The sequence below is a fragment of the Astatotilapia calliptera genome, chromosome 9, assembly GCF_964374335.1.
Source record: "Astatotilapia calliptera chromosome 9, fAstCal68.1, whole genome shotgun sequence".
NCBI lineage: Eukaryota > Metazoa > Chordata > Actinopteri > Cichliformes > Cichlidae > Astatotilapia > Astatotilapia calliptera.
The window spans coordinates 24,355,139-24,376,423 of record NC_137430.1 but is presented as its reverse complement, the minus strand read 5'-3'; the positions used below and the strand labels follow the sequence as shown (position 1 = coordinate 24,376,423).

The 21,285-nt window shown below is 39.8% G+C and overlaps 1 protein-coding gene and 1 long non-coding RNA gene across 3 annotated transcripts; one reads left to right on the top strand and one right to left on the bottom strand.

The window, feature by feature from the left end:
- Positions 1 to 1,830: 1,830 nt before the first annotated feature.
- LOC145430967 (uncharacterized) lies at positions 1,831 to 8,701 on the bottom strand. Of its 2 annotated transcripts, XR_013911327.1 has the most exons (3): positions 7,856 to 7,978; positions 4,999 to 6,997; positions 1,831 to 4,232 (listed from the first exon to the last, which is right to left on the bottom strand). It is a non-coding gene; the product is annotated as an uncharacterized LOC145430967 (long non-coding RNA). The 2 variants fall into 2 exon arrangements; XR_013911326.1 differs by lacking the exon at positions 4,999 to 6,997 and having other exon boundaries at positions 7,856 to 8,701.
- A 2,282-nt stretch (positions 8,702 to 10,983) lies between these two features.
- impa2 (inositol monophosphatase 2) lies at positions 10,984 to 20,262 on the top strand. Its single transcript, XM_026180663.2, has 9 exons — positions 10,984 to 11,129; positions 11,448 to 11,565; positions 13,411 to 13,544; positions 15,060 to 15,164; positions 15,412 to 15,457; positions 15,644 to 15,752; positions 15,940 to 16,048; positions 16,773 to 16,924; positions 19,486 to 20,262. Exons 2-9 carry the CDS (start codon positions 11,503 to 11,505, stop codon positions 19,602 to 19,604), a joined length of 837 nt encoding a protein of 278 aa, XP_026036448.1. The 5' UTR covers positions 10,984 to 11,129; positions 11,448 to 11,502; the 3' UTR covers positions 19,605 to 20,262.
- The last annotated feature ends 1,023 nt before the right edge of the window (positions 20,263 to 21,285 follow it).

The window sequence follows — 21,285 nt, the reverse complement described above, 5'->3', positions numbered from 1 at the left end:
GCAGAAAACATGGCTCATCTTTGCATGGTTTTCTCAGTGTGTGCTTAAAAAATTGAGGAAAGTGAACAAGTGGAAGACAAAAGAAGAGATTTCAGGCCTAAAAACCATCTACAGTAGATAAACACTATCTGTAAGTCGTACTCTTAAGAAATAAGAAAAAACCCAGCAAAGACCTAACGCATGACTTGAGAGATGCATCTGGCCTTTCTGCTGAAGGCTCATCAGAAATGGTCCCAGTGACACCATGACAATAGTCCCAAACACACTGCCAGTGCAGTAAAAGCGTATCTGGGTAGAAGTGATGGATTGGCCTCCCCAGAGTCCCAGTGTCGACATTACTGAATCATGGAAAAGAACAAAAGAAACTGCAGAAATATTCCTGAATACTATTTAAAGAAATTACAAAATAGCTTGCCTAGAAGAGAAAGGCTGTTTCGAAGAATAAAGGTGGTCATATCAAAAACTGACTTTCAGCTTGTTACAACATTGTTTCACTGATTTTTAAATGACCTGTTTGCTATTAATATTGTCAAATACATGAACAGTCTTAATGGTAATCTTCTTGTCTTGTACACCGAACGATGTGAGAACTTCCAACAGTGACACACACTGATTCTATTTAACGTTAATATATGCAGCATCCACAGAAAATATGTAGAGAGCTGGAAAGTATAATGCATCCCTAACTGTTGCCAGACATTCACATTAACTGCTTTAAGAAAATGATGATTTTCAATTTCTGAGGAAAGGGTCACTTAAGGTTAAATCTTTAAGACAGTATGAATGAGGTTGTGCCCTCGTGCCTCTCGAGCTAATTGCACTGTTAGCACTCTGCACGTGACTGCTTGAGCTTAATGATCCAAAGAAAGAAAAATGCTGAGAAAATGATGCTAAACAAGGCCTAAACCTAATCCAGATGTTAAAGTAAGAGCTGTGAGCTGTGAAAGCCGCAGATAAAGAGCAAGCACTAATTCCATTCCTACATCAAATGTGCCAATATTTCTTGAAGCTTGCTAAAATAAAAGCAGACCAAAATAAATATTATTAAATACAGACTACTTCCTTCTGTGCTGCATTTAAAACAGAATACAAAGCAGAATAATCCAAAATCTCTTACATAGATATAGAAAGTTGATTAAATTACCATATTTTATGCCATGTTTTGGAAGAATTAACATTTTAAAACTGCGCTCTCATCAACTTGATGTGGGTTGTAGATTCTGTAACAACTCACAGAAATATGTCGGTAACAGTTATTTGCATGCAGACAGTCAGTCTAGCGATAGCTCAAGAGACCACAATTTGTATTCTCACTGCAATCCACTCCCCCCAATGAGGACGGTATTATTTGGCAATTTCTTGCCCTCTTGAGGTAAGGCGCTCCTATCTGAGAATGTGAGTTAGTGTATGGAAATTAGCTGTGGGCTAGAGAGGAACCAGTGCTATAAGGAGACATTATCAGCTGAGTAATTTACTGGCTGACAGGGTGCAAGGGTTGAAGTGTTAACCTGTGTCGAGATGAAGTGTCACCAAGCATGACGCTGAAGTCTAATTTGATCTGTGTTTGCTGCTCTCTTCAGCAGCGGACCTACGGGATGTCCTATTAAGTATGCTCTTCTTCTTCTCTCTTTGTGTGTGAAACTGAGACTCAAGACGCACACCCTGTGAAGGAAATTGCCTTCCCGGGTTTCCTCCGTGGCGCGAGCGATAAGCAGAGTTTGTCCTTTCCTTATAAGACTCCTAATTATTCAAAGTAACACTCAGGTATGCCATTCAGCGTGTTAGTACGAGCTCGGGAGCAGCTTGGGAGAACAAGAAAACAGAGACTGCTTTAGGTTGCCTTCCCAATCGACTCAAAGGTTTATTTGATACACAGCAGTTTATATAGATGAAAAAAGGTTCGTGTGTCAGCTTTCCCAGTTCAAACCGGTACAGACCAAATAAGGAAACGTCTTCCTGCCTTGTGAGCCAAGAAGTATCCTGTGTGTAGTTTATCAGTTCAGCTATAATTTATGATCATCCCAGCAAAATACACTCCTAGACATAGAATACAGAGTTCTTTCATCAGTGAATTCTGAAACAAACCACCTAGCCTTTAACGAGCCTTTTCCAGGAGATAAGGAAAAAGGAGGATGGGAGTAAAGAAGTGGTCTCATCTCTGTGGTGTTTTCGACCTTGAGGTACCAGCCTGTAAGTCTTACACATTAATTCTTGGGTCACAGAGAAAGAGAAAAACAACTAGTAGATCGGCCTTATTGAGTAACAGTTTTCCTGTATAAAACAATATCCTGTAAATGCTTACCGTGGTATCAAAATATCATAACAGTTCCCCTCTTTTATTATTTTTTAAAAATAATAACTCAAATAGAAAGGAAAAATCACAAATGTAATAACATAATATAAAGACAAATCATAAATGTGAAACAAATCATAAATGTAACTGGTCCTTTGAGGAAGCTTAATATCAAAAATTCCGAGAGCGTATACATGGTATCACACAACAGACAATAATCATCAAAAACATGCTGCAACGGTTACAAAGGCTACAATTAGTTCCTTCCATCTTCCAAACGTGCCCTGTAGCCACTTATGTAGCCACTGACCGTGACCTGTATTGGCAATTAGTTCTATCTGCAATGCTTCAAGTTTATTCATAGCTTGTGTGAATGAACCGTTAGGAGCGGTATTATTGGGAACTAATTCCCCCCAGTCAGTGTCATTTAAGACACCGTCTGGGGGAACAATGATCGATTCTCTGCTCGAACTTGAACTGTGTGTGTGTTCCTCCAGATATGATACAACTTCAGCCACAGAGACAGCTAGCCATGTCTCATTACAGCGTGCACCTGGGGAGTCAGAGAAGAATGTGTAGTTATCCTTTGTATAATCTATGTGTGTGTCTGGGCCAGTTAACTCTAATCTGCGCAGACATATCATACTAGTATTAAAATGGAGAGGGATCTGTCCTAGGGGTAGTGAGGGCTTTAACCTATTCTTAGGGCGTTTCATTGGGGCGCAGGTCCCTGCGGTGTCATTAGATAACTTCAATAATTCGCCTAATGGAGTCTCAGGGTTAGTTGGTGTGTGTGTGTGTCTAAGTAGGCAGTCGAGAGGGCTCAGAGTCAACTGTAAAGTGTCTTTAAAGAGAGCATTATCTCCGCCGATTTTCTCTAGTCCCTCAGTGAGGGGGAAACCGGATATGGGGTATCCTACTATTACCTGTTCTGGATTAGCCTTTGAACAGACATAACAGTTACTGTTTCCTAAATCACGAGCGGCTGTTCTGGCATTTTCATACCAGGCGTTAGCTCCTGTTCTAGAGGGCGCATAAGATGGTTTATTAGTGGCGTCTATGTTGCTATTTACTGATTTTAGGGAACGTGAGGAGTGCATTAAGTAGGTGTCTTGCAAAATGGAGCATGAGGTATAGTCAGCAAAATATGACCTGCAGAAATGTGAACATGGTTGCAGTTTACAATACAAAATAGCAAAGAGAAATCCTAAGGTTAATGCGATAGATATGATAAATAACCTAAATATATAAGAAAGTATATAAGAAAAACAGTTCTTCAGTTGTCTCCTGGCCTGGTCCCAGGTTCGAGAGACATTGAATAAGCGTCGTATGATGACAATGGGCATTTCATTTTCTCCATTATCAGGGTGAAATGAGTCTGGCTTTATCAGGTTAGACATCATGTGGTACTTTTGGCTTTCTGTTCCTGCTGGATGTTTGAGTACCTTGTTGTTGTTCTTTCAGACGTTGTGTGTTAATCAGTGATTGCGTGTGTGCACTGGATCCGGGCGCTGGCTCGCCTGAGATGTCGTCTACCCGTGTGTTTATTTGCTCTAGTTCCGGGCGCTGGCTCGCCGGAGATGTCGTCTGCTTGATCCGACGCCTGAGATGGTCCGATTGGGCTGGTCTTAACCCTGCTGGCATGAATCCACTGAGGTTGTCCGTCTGTGAGGATGCTGGTTCTTCGTCACTGCCAGTAAAGCCTGGGGGCTGGAAAACGCGGCCTCCCAGAGTGTCCTTGGTTTTAGTGGCTTCTCCAACATGCGTCTCCTTGTCTCCACTGGTGGAACTGTGGAGGGGAAAAGCTGAGAGAGACAAACTTTCTGATAGTTATTATTCAGTTTTTCTACCAGGTTGTGAACATCAGTGGACAATGCAATATACATCACCTTCTACTAGCGGTGCCCCTCTGGAAGCTGACCATGGTCTTGGAAATAGTCTTATTTCAAATGGAAATAATTTGGTTACTTCAGATTGAGTCATTCTAATCTCACACAGGACTTGAGTAAGTAATTTGACACAGGTCATTAAAGTTTTAGCACACTTTTGAATTACTTCTAATGTGAATGAAGGTCCTCTATCACTGTTAATTTGGTGAGGTATTCCGAATCTGGGTATTATTTCATTGCTCAACTTTTGACAGACTACTTCTGCAGTTTCTTTTGAGGTTGGATAAGCTTCTACTCATTTACTAAATTGATCCTGGTAGTACTTGATGCTTCCTTGTACTGGCATGTGTAAAATCAATTTGTAATGTATGAAATGGAAAATCTGGTTGTGGTAAATGCTGATGTTTCGCTTTTGATTTTCCTACATTAGTTCGTGCACATGTTAGGCAGGTTGCTAATATGCTTTTTACTGCATGTGATGTTTTCTCAATTACAAATCTTGATTTTATTGCCCCTATTACCCCTCTTTGTCCGACATGACTCACACAGTGAAAATGTCGGGCAAGGACTGGCATCAGGGAATATGGGAGGGCAATCAAACCCTTAAGATTTAGTATAGGCCATCTCTGTCATCTAAGGTACAGTCATTATTCTATGCAGAGGCTTGCTCTTGTATAAATTTTAAATCAACATTTGTTTCTAAATAGTCTGGGAGTGTAACAAGTGGCAGCTGCAGGGGCACAGATAATACTTCCTGCGGCGGTGGGAGCTGTGATGCAGCTGCAGCCTTGGCTGTCACGTCTGCTAAGGCATTACCTGTTGCTTCGTCTGTGTCAGCTGTACTGTGTCCTTTCGTTTTTACAACTGCAACGGCCGATGGCAGCTGTATAGCCTGAAAAAGTCTTTGAACAAAATCAGAATTTAGCAATTTATTTTCCATCAGCAGATCTAAATCCTCTCTGTCTCCACAATGTGCCAAAGTCATGTACGACACCAAATGCATAGCGGCTGTGTGCGTAAATTGTCACATGCTTATCCAAATGTAGCTCACAGGCGCGTAATAAAGCCATGAGCTCTGCTTTTTGTGCTGAGTGAAATGGTAATGAGTGAGCCTCTAGTATGATGTCAGGCACTGTTACCACTGAATAGCCACAAAGAAATGAGTTGTCACTCGGCCTTGAACAGGACCCGTCCACATAAACCGTGGCTGAGTCTGAGATAGGTGTTTGCTCTAAATCTGGACGTTGTGCTGTGGATTCCTGTATACGTGTCATGCAGTCATGAACATCAAGCCTGTCTGAGCCATCCTGTCGGTCAGAAGAACACAGAATAGTATCAATAAATGTCATGGCGAATCAGGTGTGCTGCTCGCTTTTATAGTGAGATTTGCATATGTTGTTTAGTTATGTTTGCTACAATGGTCGTGACCTGGTGATTGGTGTGTAGAATAGTGTCATGTGAGAGTGTGAGCTTCCCGCAGTCCCTTATCATGATAGAGCAAGCTGCTACTGCCCTCAGGCAGGCCGGCATTCCTGAACAATTCAGGCAGCACCTTTGAGTGGCGGAGGTCAGCACTCCCTGTAATGCATTGAAAGAGGCAGTCATTTCTGTGGACCACAGTATTCGAGGAGGCTTGTCTTTTTTACAACAGTCACGCAGAATGTGGTCATGAAAAGAACAGTCTGGTATCCACTGTCTGCAATAGTTCACCATGCTCAGGAAGGACAACATTTCCTCCTGTGTAGTGGGACGAGGGACAGAGGTCACAGCTTTGACCCTGTCTGCAGTCATGGAACGTTTTCCGTGAGACAGTGTGAATCCCAAATATTGAACAGAAGTCTGACAGTACTGCATTTTCTTTGCAGATGCTTTGTGGCCAGTCTTTTGGAGGTGCTGGAGAAGCATGTGTGTAGCAGTTTGACATAGTTTTTCACTTTCAGCACAGAGGAGGAGGTCATCCACATGTGGATCAGGGTGCAGCCCTCAGGAGGAGTAAAGCTGTCCAGGGTAGCACGGATCACCATTGAGAAAGCAGCAGGGCTGTCTATCATGCCTTGAGGCAAACGAGTCCAAGTGTACTGCTTATTTCTATGTGTGAATGCAAATAACGGCTGTGTATCTACATGCACAGGCACTGAGAAAAAGGCAGAGCATAAATCCACCACGGTAAAATGTGTATGCAATGCATGTCAATATGCTGTGAACATCTGAAACGAGAGGTGGCAGAGGAATGTTGACTGCATTAATTTGCCTCAAGTCTTGTATGAAACGCCATACGCCAGGTTTGTTAGGCTTTGGCACAGGATTGACAGGAGTGTGGGCTTTATTGCTCCTGTAGTCAATAAATCTCCTATCATGACATCTAGAGCTGCGGCTTTTTCCGTGGAAAGGGGACATTGCCTGACATATACTCGCTTTTTGTTTTAATAGGTGTACGTGATAAGGTATGCAGTCAATAAATCCTATATCATTCTCACTTTTAGACCACAATGTCATATTCTGGTATTCAGCTGGCAACGTAAGTGCAGAAATAGTACAGTGGATAGGGTAGGTTAGATCTATGTGACGACATATTTCGTAACCTATGTCTGAGTTATGTAACAAAATCACTGTTTGACCTTCACTTGTGTGAGCAGTTATCATGTTGTTGAACAGTGTGAGAGAAACAAAAGTGTGGCTCCCAGTCATGGGATTACCTGTTAGTGGCGTCTGTACACGTTTTTTTTTTTTGGCACAGTGTGTGACATAGAGTACCGGACAAAAAGGATGTTGAGTTCATTCTCTGCTGAGGGTCCAGCTGACACAGAGGATGTTCCTTCTCCATCATGTCGGTACATAGGGCAGAGAAAACATAAGCTGTTATCAGTGTCAGCAAACATTTCACCCTTTTTGTTAAATTAAATACACAAATTCATTTTTGCTTTGGGTGTCTGCGGCTGCTGGAAAACTGAGCTAAATTTGCACCTCTAGCTTGTCCAACAGTGCATAAAGCGTTTTATGAATACTAGGATGGATTCATCAGGCTTCTGTTTACACATAGTTACTGCATTTAAGTCAATTTTGTCTCTGGACATTGTTAGCAGGAATTTCTTTAGATTCTTAAAGAAATCGGCGACTTTGTCATGTGGGTGTCTATTGTGGACACTGCCTGATGCAAAAGTTTTTCTTCATAGTCGTCTAAATTGTTTTTCATAAGTTCCTCACATTCTTCTTTCAAAAGTTTTTCTCTTTTTTTTTATGTTCTGCTAATTCTTCCTCGCGGCGTATATATTGTTTTTCCTGATCTTGTTTAAAGAGATGGCTAAGATCCGTTGCATGTGATTCAGATTTTTTGTCACTGTCTTTTAAGCTGGTTGGATCAGAATGCTGACATTGTTTGCGTGCAGCTGCTGCAGCAACTATTAATTCGGTCTCATCTTCGTAAGGCGGCGGGGCTGTGGGCTGAATGGCTGAGCATGGAAGACTAGCTTTTCCCGCAGTAGATTTATTTTCTTTGCTAGAGCCTGCACTAGTTTTATTTGATGTTAAAGCATCTACACCTGGTTCCGGTCCCTTTTTCCATAGTGGTAACATTTGATGTATCACGTCGCGGCATTCTATCATATATTTTCTACAGGACTTTTTAAGCAGACTACTTTTCTTATCACAAATGATATTCAACATTTCTACTGACCTGTTTTCTGGCGATAATCGTTCGGGATAAGGCTCCGAAAAGAAATTAGAATGCATTGAACTTCTTAAGTTGTAAACAAAGTCAGTCACATAAGCACTCCCGCATGTTCTGGATACGTGATCATGGACGTCTTCACCGATTCGCGGACGTAGGTTACACGTAACCGGAAATGGGAGTTATACTGAGCCGTTATTTGAGACTTTATTTTGTATTTTATTAATTTTTGGTTTTACAGGTACTTTAGATTTTTTATCGGACCTGTCTGTGGTCTTTGAATTATTCTGACCCATGTTCAGTGATTTCCAGAGGGGTTTACACGCTAGGAGGATTTAGGTTAGTATTTTCGCTGCGGCACAGCTGAGGTTACTTTAAATTTATTGCTAGCAATTTTTTGTTTGTGTGAGCAACTCTCACTTAGCGAGCAACTTCTCGCTTAACGAGCAACTTCTCGTAAAACAACAGGCAACTTCCTGTGTTCTTTCTGCTTTTAATTTACTGCTTTTAACCCTTGTATGGTAATCGGGTCTGTGAGACCCGTTTTCAGTTTTCTTTCGTTTTTTTTTTTTTTAACAAAATTAAATTTAATTATTTACTAGCTTTCTGTGAGTGAGCAACTTCTCACTTTTTAACGTACGTTTCAAGATAACAGGCAACTCCCTGTGTCACTCTTTGATGAGCAACTTCTCACTTAACGAGAAGTATTTAAGACAACAGGCAACTTTCTGTGTCACTTTTTCTGAGTGAGCAACTTCTCACTTTTTAACGTACGTTTAATTAAACAATTAATTATTATTATTATTATTATTTTTTAAACAAAATTAAAATATTCAAGACAACAGGCAACTTCCTGTGTCCACCAACACCACACAAGGGTTAATTTACTTTATTCGGGGACTGAGGAAGTCAGTCAGTGTATCTCTCTGGATCACTAAGTGAAACTTCGTCAGCATATCCCGTTTTTTTATGGATTCGGGGACTGAGGAAGTCAGTCAGTGTATCTCTCTGGATCACTAAGTGAAACTTCGTCAGCATATCCCGTTTTTTTATGGATCGATCACTGAGAGAGGTATAATATGGTCTCTATATAAATATGAAAGACACATATTTACCTTCTGTCAGGATCCCACTTCTGACACCAAAATTGAAGGAAATTGCCTTCCCGGGTTTCCTCCGTGGCGCGAGCGATAAGCAGAGTTTGTCCTTTCCTTATAAGACTCCTAATTATTCAAAGTAACACTCAGGTATGCCATTCAGCGTGTTAGTACGAGCTCGGGAGCAGCTTGGGAGAACAAGAAAACAGAGACTGCTTTAGGTTGCCTTCCCAATCGACTCAAAGGTTTATTTGATACACAGCAGTTTATATAGATGAAAAAAGGTTCGTGTGTCAGCTTTCCCAGTTCAAACCGGTACAGACCAAATAAGGAAACGTCTTCCTGCCTTGTGAGCCAAGAAGTATCCTGTGTGTAGTTTATCAGTTCAGCTATAATTTATGATCATCCCAGCAAAATACACTCCTAGACATAGAATACAGAGTTCTTTCATCAGTGAATTCTGAAACAAACCACCTAGCCTTTAACGAGCCTTTTCCAGGAGATAAGGAAAAAGGAGGATGGGAGTAAAGAAGTGGTCTCATCTCTGTGGTGTTTTCGACCTTGAGGTACCAGCCTGTAAGTCTTACACATTAATTCTTGGGTCACAGAGAAAGAGAAAAACAACTAGTAGATCGGCCTTATTGAGTAACAGTTTTCCTGTATAAAACAATATCCTGTAAATGCTTACCGTGGTATCAAAATATCATAACACCCTGGACTTCCGAAAGCGCTTTAACAAGGTGGCTACTGCAAGCATAGTTACAAAACTTTGTGAGATGCAGATAAGCAGGCATTTCCTTGGATGTATGAGGCTGCCAATTGTTTTGGATAAGTAAAGCTGTTTCTCAAGTTTGAATGAGAGGAATTGCATGCAGATGTTCACCTTAAGCTTTTCAGGCCAGACTAAACAGAATCTGATGTGGACCATTAAATGTAATTCACAATTAGAATTTGCATGCAGCTGAAAAACAAAACAACAACAACAAACAATTAAAAAAAAAACCTTAATGTTTGAGGAGTTTACCTTTCCTCATGAGAGAAAGTGCTCTTGCTGCTTGCTGCGTCACTTAGAGTGTTGCTGCTGCCACCTTCTGGCATAAAAGGGCGCTAAATATTTATTGGCTGTGATCGATACTAAGAGTGTAACACCACGTCAGACTTTCAGAATAGTATATAGTCAAATTTTCTGCTTTAATGTATTTCGCAGATATTTCCAAAGATCTAGGTCCAGCACCTGACCAAATGGTGTTCAGACAACCTGTTCCCAAACACCAGCAAGACTAAGGAGGTCATTACAGACACATGTTGTGTCCGGAAAGAGACAACATGCTCCTGTCTGTCCTCAGACACAGGCAGGAGGTGGAACAGGCGAACAACACTAAGTTCCTGAACATTCACATCACAGCTGACCTGACCTAGCCTTACATTAATATTGCATATACTGTTTCCCTATTATGTGATATTATTTATTGTATGTTTGTGTGTTGTAAATGCTGTCTGATTTAAGTTGAGAAGTAGTGCAAAGAATTTTGCTATGTGACTCCATAATGACAATAAAGCATTCTGAATCGGTTTACCTCCATTAAAAATACATAAATAGAAAATGAAGCTGGGTGTAAGAAATATGATCTCACATCAATTTGGAGTGAAATGACACTATTTCAACTGATTTCTGTCATTTTGCATAGTGAGTTTTATTTCGCGTGAAAGCAAAAGCACCTTGAACTGTGTTCTTCAGATTTAGCAAGTATTCGTTATGCCTTGTTTGCAGTGCTTCATTGCCTTTATACTTTTTAAGCCGGCGAGGTCAGTCTGGGGAATTTTACTTATTTACAGTTAATATTTATTTTACTTTTTTGTCAGTTTGATAAGTTTTCTTTGTCTTCTGAATCTAAAATCGCAAATTTCAGCCATTATTTCTGCCTCTTTTGTTCAAGTTAGAAAGTTGGGTACTCGCAAAGACATTTTCCTTTCTCCAGCAGACCCACTGTTTCCTGTAACAACGCGACTGAAGAAAACACATGACAGCCTTCTAGCCAATGATAGCGAAGATTGTTAAATCAAACGGCACAGATTGACCAATTAGGCTGAGAGTTCGGCTTAGCCCCACCTTTCAGTGGCGAAATGTCATTGCTTAGAAGTCATTCATCTCTAGAAGTGCGTTAAATTAGCTCCCGGAACTGGTATGCTACTATATCTTTTTTACAAACACAAATCAATGTAATGATATTGCGCTGTAGAAAAGCCGTTAAGCGTATGTTTGTCATTAGGTATCATCAGCGTTACCTCCAGTGTACATATCCCTTTTTCTCCCTTTAAAAGCTAGCATAGAGGGCTAATTTATGCTATTTGACAGATTTCATTGCTTCTTCAAATTAACGCAGCTAGCTTTCCAGCAGCTAACTCACGTCATATGTCGGTAATCGCAACGTACCGTCATATGCCGGTATATAATTGCACCTTGCTATTGTAAATGACGAAAGTTGTGCTTCTTCCTACAGCTTTCTTCCGTCCGTATTTCCGTTCTGAATATCGCCTCATCTCCCCTTTATCAGCATGAGTGATCCGTGGCAGGAGTGCATGGATTATTGCATAGAGGTCACTAAACGGGCCGGAAAGGTAAGAGGGCCACGTTACCATTTCAGGACTATTTTTTTTCTTCCACCCATGAAAATGTATTAAAAATATTTAAAAAATAATCCATGCACACATTACTAAAACACACGTTTGGCGTTTGTTGAGTCATACATTTCCTGGGACAACATGTAAACCTAGTTGTCAAAAATATTTGAAATGCAATAAAACTCTTGGAAACCTCCCAAGATGCGATTTTTATTTAGTTTCTTGTCCCAACTTATTGATTACCAAACTTATACTCAAAAATATTAAATTTAATATAAGTTGCAAATTCAATTTATTTTATTTCACAGCTTTAATCTTTTTCTGAGAAAACTCTGATTTGCCACCATGTTGCCATACATGTGAAACAAACATTAGAAAGTAAAAAAAAACTAAAGAGGCTATTAAATATAATTTCTGTGGTCCTGAACCATTTTAATCATGCAACTAAAGTATCTCATGATATGTTCCTTTGATGCCTACGGTTGACATATCAATTTTGGATATTTATTAGTTGTTTTTCTTAAATACATAGTGCACCCTTTCTTTAATAATATCATTATCTTACCGTTTTTGAAGCCTAAATTTCCCTCCAATTGTAGAATGATTCAGGAGGTACGACTGATGCTACACTTACTTGATTATGGTTGACAACAGTGTGTATGGAAATGCACTTTGAGTGCAAATAATAACCTCAGTAACATGTCTTTCTTTTTAAAGTGAGATATGCCATTAAGGAGAAACTAGCACATAATCCAAAACAAACAACAAAAAAGCCAAATTGCACGTTACACCCATGACTGTGCAGACAGATATGTAATAAATCACTTCCCACACACTGGCAGTTCAGAAGGTGTATACAGTGTCCACAGTTTTCACGTGATCAGTGTCCCTAATTCAGTATCTGGCCAAATGTGAACTGTGGTCCCAATCGCCCCTGATGCTCCTGAGTGATGCCCTTGAATAATGGCCACACACATTACACTCAAACAATTAGAAAAAATATGATGTTTTTGCAGTAAAGTTATCTCATCCAAAGTGTTATCATTTTATCCTCCTAGGCATTTGTGTGAAATTGTATCATTATTTGTAAATTGTCGAGTTATGCCTAAAAATCGGTTGACCTTGGCTTTTGACCACCAGATTCTTATCTGTTTATTCTTCGACTCTGTTTATGCCAAAATTGAAGAAACTATTCCTGAGAAATGGCTCTTTATGCCTCTGGCCACAGCTGTCCCTAGAAGAGGCATGGAAGAACTTATAACAGTATCATATAAAAATGTACCACAATAACTTTTGACCTCAGATGCATAATGTACAGAGGTCAGCTGTATGTATCGGTGATATAGTTTGGATCATAAATTATTCAGTGTTGGATTTGAAAAAAGAAATAGTTGAATGCAAAGTATTGATGAGCCCAAATAAAATTGGTAGGTACTTGTTAAAAATGCAAATAAAATACTGAGGTAAATGTTTGTTTAAATCAAGCAAAGGTTGAAGAAGCAACCGTGTGGGCGCTTTCATCAAAATCTATTTTACTGCTGCTTACGTATCTCGACATTTGAGCGTAATGTGTGTGTGGGTTGTTTTTATCTTTCATTTTTTTTGTGTGTTATTCCAATGTATACAGAGGCTTCCATCTGTGAAGAGTCACATTATCCAGACACTAGAAACAATAATTACAGCTCATAAATATATTTGGACTTTGTAGCCTAGACATCTTGTCATCTGTGGCACCAACATATGTTAACACCAACACGTGAAGCTAATTAAAGCAGCAGATGTAGTCAGTCATCCAAGAAATCTTTTGTTTTTTTTCCCCTCTCACTTTTGTGTTTCTGCCAGATGATCTGCGAGGCGCTCCAAAAGGACATCGCTGTCATGCACAAGAGCTCAGCGGTTGACCTGGTGACCGAGACGGACCAGAAAGTGGAACAGCTCATTATATCTTCCATCAGGGAAAAGTACCCAACGCACAGGTACTCTACTTCATTAGAAAACATGGACATGAGAGAGGGTATGTGAGCTGATTGGTCTAAGAACATGGTGAGAAGTATGCATGATTTATTATGGTTTAACGATTTTCCATCTAGTAGGGGTGGGAGATATTACCTCAAAAGTATATTATGATATTATAAGGAAATTTCCATTAATGATATTTGTGAGGAAAAAATTGCTGAATGTTTTATCAGTAATTGCAGCTTATGGCCAGCAGCATATATTAGTACAAAGGAACGAAGGGCATGTTTCATCCTTTCTCTCCAATAAGCTGCTGTCACTGATTACAGACTACCTTATTCCAAGTGTGAGTCTAATGAAACAAGGTGCCAGCAGTAGCAGCAGCATTAATGGTGACACAGCATTATATCAAACACATCCTCAGTAGTGTTTTCCCTGGAAATTTTAAGTAAAAACGTATAAAATAACTGCTTACCTTTTTAATTTAACAATAACAGAAGTGACCTAACCTTGTAAGTCTTCAGGAGCTGCTTGATATTGTCACATTATATTTTCTATGTGGGAGTTTGTATCTTGGGCCTTACAGCTTTTTAACCAACTGCTTACGCTACCACGTAACCACATCAATAATTTCCATCCACCATTTACTTTTCCTGTCATATGGAGTTTAACTAGTGAGTGCTATAATAATGCTCTGTGAGGGCCTTTTTATTTGTGTGGGTTTTTTTGCCTCTAGTGGTAAACACACTGATGTTCCCTCTTTTAGCAGGGACAATTTCCAGGCATGTTTTTATTTTTTTAAAGTCCTGTATTTTCTTTGAGGTTGTTGAAGTAGTTCCCTTTTTAGGTACTAAGTTGTTATAGGAGGCTGACATGCTGCTCTTGCTCTCAGACATGGCTAGGCTTATCTTGTTGTTATCCATGCTGGGGAACGTATGGTGTTGCTATCCTTGATTAAGCAATATGACATGTTTTTTTTTTTTTTGTTTTTTTTTTAAATAAGTAAAAACACAAACGAACAAATGTATGCCAGTATTATTGTGAATATAGCACAGCCCTACCATCCAATCTTAACTGGAATGCGACCTCTATTTTTACGCTAGTAGTATTAAAACGGAGGTCACATTTGTTACATGTAGTCCCTAATAACACTAGTCCCCTAATAACATGATACCTGCAAATATTAAGAAAAAAGATATTTATTGGTTGGTTGGTTTGTTTACTTTGCTTGCTTAAGACTTTGTTCTACCAAGTCTTAAATTACTGCTACCAGCATATGAAATGTTTATACATGTAAAGATTTCCAAGAGAAATTGAAACACAAGAACTCAGGAAAAAATTCCAGGGTTCCGTAATGTTGCTACAGCCTTGTGTCCAGCGTGGTAGAAATCTAATATCACATATTCTGGTTGGAAAGAAAACAGAGCAAGTGTCAAGTGCAGCGTTATTACTTTACAGCTGAGGTACCTGATAGACGATGCATAGAATTATCATACTCTTATTTTCACTTCTTCTCTCTTTTTTTCACTTTGAAGCTTTATAGGCGAGGAGTCCGTAGCAGCAGGCGCCCCCAGCGCCCTCTCTGACAGTCCCACTTGGATTATCGACCCTATCGATGGCACCACCAACTTTGTTCACAGGTAGCACGGTCTGCGATTAAATGTTGTAAAAATCTCTGCGTTACAGTTCTAGCTCTGTTTTTATCTTTGTTGCTCTTCAACTATTTTTATCTTTTAATTAGATTCTTTCTTGGATTGTCCTCTCTGTCAGGGATAATTAGACAATGCTGATGAAACTGAACCGATAATGGAAAAGGATTCCTCTGAGTTTAAACCTGAAGGGAGTTCCATAATTGAATGCTTTATATTGTAACGTTCTCTTTTGCAGGTTCCCGTTTGTGTCTGTATCAATCGGTTTCACAGTGAAGAAAGAGGTATGCTTTATTGTATGCGAACCACTCATGTGTTTAAACTGTGATGTTTTGATTATGTGAAACATTAACATGATTGCAGACCATTAACCCAGTTAATATCTAAAGATTCTCCTTTTATAAAGCTGCTGTCTTTTAACCAGCCCCACATTAATCGGTGCTGTTTTCTGTGCTGCTGCTTGGTCTCAGATAGAGTTTGGGATTGTCTACAGCTGCATCGAAGATAAAATGTACACAGCACGTAAAGGAAAGGGAGCATTTTGCAATGGAGCCCCAATCAAGGTGTCTGGACAAGAAGGTGAATATTGAGAAGTTGCAATTATAAACAAATCCACCAGATGGAGCTAAAATCCTTTCCCTGTACCGGCAACAGACTGCATTTCTGTTTTTCTCAGAGAGCGCAAACCTGCAGCTGTTTGTATAATGAGTGAATAATGATATTTTATTTATTAGTATACTTGTTTTTTTTTTTGTTTCCTTCCAAGATATTAGTAAATCCTTGGTGCTGACAGAAATGGGCTTCAAGAAGGACGCCGAGCAATTTCAAACAATGATGGCCAACATCAGAAACATCCTCAGCATCCCTGTACATGGGTAAATATGCACTTCAATATGTACAAGCTGTACATCCAGTGTTAGTTTAATAGTACACCAGACACCCCCTGAACAGCTGCTTATTCAGATATACAGAACAGCTGGTGTATTTGTTTACAGTAAAGCCTAATCATTGTAATTAAGAAGTGCATGAAATTGCTACCACAATCTGATCTTATGCAGGTGTTCTCTCTCACAATAACAACAGCAACAACAACAACAACAGCAGCAACAGGGCAAAGTGAGAGCTTCCTGTAGCAGCTGTTTCTTATTGCATTACTGCCCCTAAAGGTGGTGAAACATCCTGAAAATGACAGCGGTGTTTGTTTTGATACTTCTTTTATGGATTATTGTGGTCAGTGCTAACCTCGATGACCGATAAGTTTGTTTTCTGTGACTTTTTCACAATGAAAAGCCACCCAACAGAGAGAACCTCATATCATGCCTTGAAATCAAATGAAAAGGGGTTGAATGCCGCACTGAATGTCAGATTCTACCTCTAACATCAAATCTACTAGATAGAGGGGTAACTAGAATGTTGCAAAACTGACTGGATTTTGCTGAAGTGCTATCTCCTACCATTAAAAAAACACATTGCTTATCCTACAAAAATGAAAAAAAAAATAAAAATCAAGAATTATAACTGCAAATGCACCAAAAAACATACTTAACTCTTAGCAGAGCATCTGGAAGTTGAAAGCAAACATCCCATTTCCATCCACAGAATCCGCTCCCCAGGCAGCGCAGCTGTCAACATGTGTCTGGTAGCGTGCGGATCGGCTGATGCTTACTACCACATGGGCATCCACTGCTGGGACATGGCTGGAGGGGCAGCAGTTGTCAGAGAAGCTGGAGGAGTCATCATGGACATTTCAGGTGAGTCACTGAGACAATGTGTCTCCTTAAACAACACTGAACACTGAAAGGCTGCTGAGTCACTGGATGAAATGAAAAATGGAAGGATTGCTGTAGGAGTTTGCTGTACAGAACAAAGCAGCAAGAATGGGCTGCTGTTCTCCAAGTGCAAACACAACAGAAGTTATTGTTTATGAATAATTTATGGTCAATAGTTCTTGTTATTGGTTTTTATCCTTCTTGCTGCTTATAAATGCCCCATGAAACACAGCAAGAGATGAGGAAAGGTTTGCTCCTGGCTTTGCACTTGATACAGAGAATTTTGATCTTAAATTAGGACGTAACTGCTACCCTGACATTTAGTGTGTTAAGGAAGCTGGAGTTTCTCTAGTTTCACAACTGCAATGCTCCTAAGAGTAGGCACAGTCTTGATTTATGAAGCTGTTTATTTAAAAAGTGCAGTGACAGAAAGCATGTAGTTGGTGGAGCAAGTTTCTAAGTTACTTACTGTTCAGAGTCCCATTTATTTATTTAGTTTTTGATTAGCTGAAGGTCTTTTCAAACGTGACCCTTTTACTGTAAAATCTGAAAATGAGTAAGGTGCTTGGATCTTGTATATACATCAATAACATCCTCACCATCTATTTTTCTCTTGAGCTTATTAGTGTGTTATCTTTGTCACCAGCTTGCATCTTTGATTGGGTGGAGCAGTAAGTCAGATTACTGGCAAACATACAATATGTGTGTATTTGTGTTTAGACAGTAGTGTGTCATGAGTAATAATTGGGGAGGAAAAAAAACGATTATTATTATTACCCGTGCCTGTGTGTGTGTGTGTGTGTGTGTGTGTGTGTGTGTGTGTGTGTGTGTGTGTGTATATACACACACACACTGAAAATCTTGTTAGCTACACCAACAGAAGTGGCTCATTAACGTAAATGCCTAATCAGTCAATTACATGGCATAAAACCAGTGCATTTAGACATGTAGACATGATAAAGACAACTTGCTGAAGCTCATTCGGAGCATCAGAATGGGGAAGAAAGGTGATTTAAGTGACTTTGAATGTGGTTATTAGTGGCAGACAGGCTGATAAAGGATTTCAGAAATGGCTGATCTGCTGAGATTTTCATTTGCAACTATCTCTCGGGTTCCCAACTTGTCGCTGCGGGCGGTCTTTATCCTTCTAGTTCGGGTTCAGAGTCCTGGGAGCTTGAGGGTCCTGCACAGTATCTTTTCTGTTCCTAGGACTGCGCTCTTCTGGACAGAAATCTCAGATGTTATTCCTGGCATCTGATGGAGCCACTCGCCCAATTTGGGCATAACTGCCCCGAGTGCTCCGATTGGGGCAGTTACGGGTACCACTGTTGCTCCCATCCTCCTCATGTTCCTTCTTCCTGATGTTGCTATCACTTATTATAGCTACTTCTAACACTACAGCCATCTTCCTCTGCTTGTACACCACTACTATGTCCGGTTGGTTAGCCATCACCAGTTTGTCTGTGTTTATCTGGAAGTCCCTCAGATGGTCATTCTCAACCACCCCGGCGAGCGTGTCCTATTTTGACCTCAGAACTTCCAGGCCATCCTCTGTAAAGATGTTCCTGTATACTATACCGGCCTCTTGGTTATGCCATTCCATATAGGCTCTGCCTGCTACCATCTTACACCCTGCTGTTATGTGTCAAATTGTCTCATAGGGTCTTGATTGGTGTGGTAAACCCCAGGCTCTACTGATCTTAGTGCTTAGCGCTTGGTCCTGTACTGCTGTTATTAGTGCGTCTGTGCTGTTTTTCAATCCAGCTTTGTCCACCTATTGGTAGGATATCTCAATATCAGCCACTTCTTCTATTTGCTGGTGGTTTAATCCGTGCAAATAGATGGCTCCTCTTCTTCCTCCTCTTCTTTCTTGGGTTTCTGCTGCTTGAGGTATTCACCAAGCATGTGATCAGTTGTGGCCTGATGTGTTCCTGATGTATTCATGGATTTTTGTTGTCTCTCAGTTCAACACTGAACTGGAGCTTATCCCAAGGTTGTGGTATTAAGAGAGGTGGGGTTAGACAGCTTGTGTTCAGGACCAACACAAAGAGACGGACAGCAATTCAAGCTCACAGTCACATCTGCGACTAATTTAGAATCTTCAGTTAACCTAACCTGTAAGTCTTTGGACTGTGGGAGGACACCAGAGTACCTGGAGGGAATCTATGAATGAACAGGAAGATGACACAAACTTCACACAGACACCATCCAGAAATGGATTCGAACCAGGTCCTTTTGGCTTCAAGGCGCCAATGCTAACCACCGCATGGTAGTCTGTAGTCTTCATATCTTTTTGTCCTCCAAAAACCTCCAATTTCCATTTTTATTTTCAATTTAGAAGTTCCTACAAGATAAGATAATGGCCTTTTTTAACATTCAGCTTCAATAACAGCACAGAAAAGCACCTTCAGGGCTATCAGCTGTTACTCCCACACACATTTTTAACATCGTCAGAAGCAAGTTGATCATTTAACCACGTATACTGTAACATTGAAAGAAAGAAGAGAATGCGACATTAATTTTTACTTGTCTTTTTTTACCAGGTGGACCATTTGATTTGATGTCTCGCAGGCTGATTGTGGCCAGCAGCAGAATGATAGCAGAACGCATTGCAAAGGAGATAACAGAGTTTCACGTTGGCAGGGATGACACTGATGACTAGTTAACTGCTGCACTGCTCTCAGCCTGCTCGGCTCATGTAAACACCCTCAACTATTTTGTACATAGAAGGTCTCAAGCCTGTCTTTGCCTTAAAAACAACAACTGTAAACTTACCTCTGAAGAGCATCTGAGAGAGTTTAACTGTTCAGAGCTTACACTTTCAGCCTCTTTTCTGCTTTTTTTTGTGTGTTTTCACATTTCAGGACTTACCGGTTCAGATACAGACTTTGTATTGCGTTTTAATTTAAACAGATGCGATGGAGTGTATGCCCTTGTTCATATTAGTTTTTATTGTGATGTTTTTAATCACTAAACAGTGTCTTAGTATTTATTTATTCGTGAGAAGATAAAGAAGTCTCATGGTTATTCTTCCTCAACACAGCACTATTAAAACAAATGTAATGTTGAAGTATAAAGTACTTTACTTATACATGAGTAACTATTACATTTTAGAGTCATCACTGGTTTGCACAATGTGTAATGCAAGTATATGTGTACCTACAACTGTACTGTATATCTGCTTTCTTTATCAAGCCAAAGGATAAAGGGTCCTTTTGGCTAAGGAGCAATCCAAGGATGTTTTTCAAAATGTGTGCTTGTTTTATGTGCTTTTGTAAGAATGCAATAAATGCTTTTACTTGCTGTAAAAGCAAATAATATCTCTTACTCAAGACTCTTCTCATTTTTTTGTGGTGCACTGATAAAGTTTTAGAACTGAAGCCCTGCAGACAGGCATCAGCATGCAAGCATGTCACAGCTGTAACCTGAGGAAGGACAATAAATGGCAACAGAACTAAAGAGAACAGAACTTGAATGAATATTTTCTCCTGGGGGAAAAAAAAAAAGCTGACAGTGCAAATTATGCATGGCACAATATGGAGGGAGGGTGGGATTCAGTGTCTTGACTTGCCTCTTTTGAAGTGTTTGAATAAACCACAAAAGTTAACATGACAAAATCTGTATAAAGACACCTCACATGTTGCGTTGCCTCAGTCAGACAGTCCTTTTAAAAAATGCTATTCCGCTTTGTAAAAAACTTATATTGCCAATATGTGCCACAGTTGTTCTCTGTACGCATTGTTCGACTCCTAAATACCTGAGCGGCATCTCAACAATGACAAGAATCAGTGATTTGTTGCTTTGACCTCAAGAAAAGATAAATCTATAACTTCCTCTGAAATGCCTCTGAACAAGATCTGAGCGAGTGTTAAATACTAAGAGCTTCAATTTTAAACCATCGTTCTGTTTTTGTGAGTGTGGAAATATTGGCATTCAAAGATACACATTTTCCTTTCTGCTGTAACAAATTCAACAGATGTGATGAAAGACTACTGTCTGCATTTTTTATGGTGTTGTTTTTATATTTATGTGAATGATTAAGCTAGAAAAGAGGAAGGAATTTGATAAATCACTGCAACACTGCACTACTACAGAAACTTTGGAACAAGTGTTCAAGTTTTGACCAGTAGTGTGGCCTTTCTGTATAGACTGAATTAACATACATTTCTATGTAAATTTCCTCCACACACCCATCCATTTTCCAACTGTTTATACATGTATATGTTTTTTAAAATGTAAATTAATGTGTTTTTGCAAGTGTATGATAAAGAGAGCAAGTCTCCAGTGAGTAGCAGTTCTCTGGGCAAGAATGCCTTGTTGATGCCATAATCCAGAGAATAGCC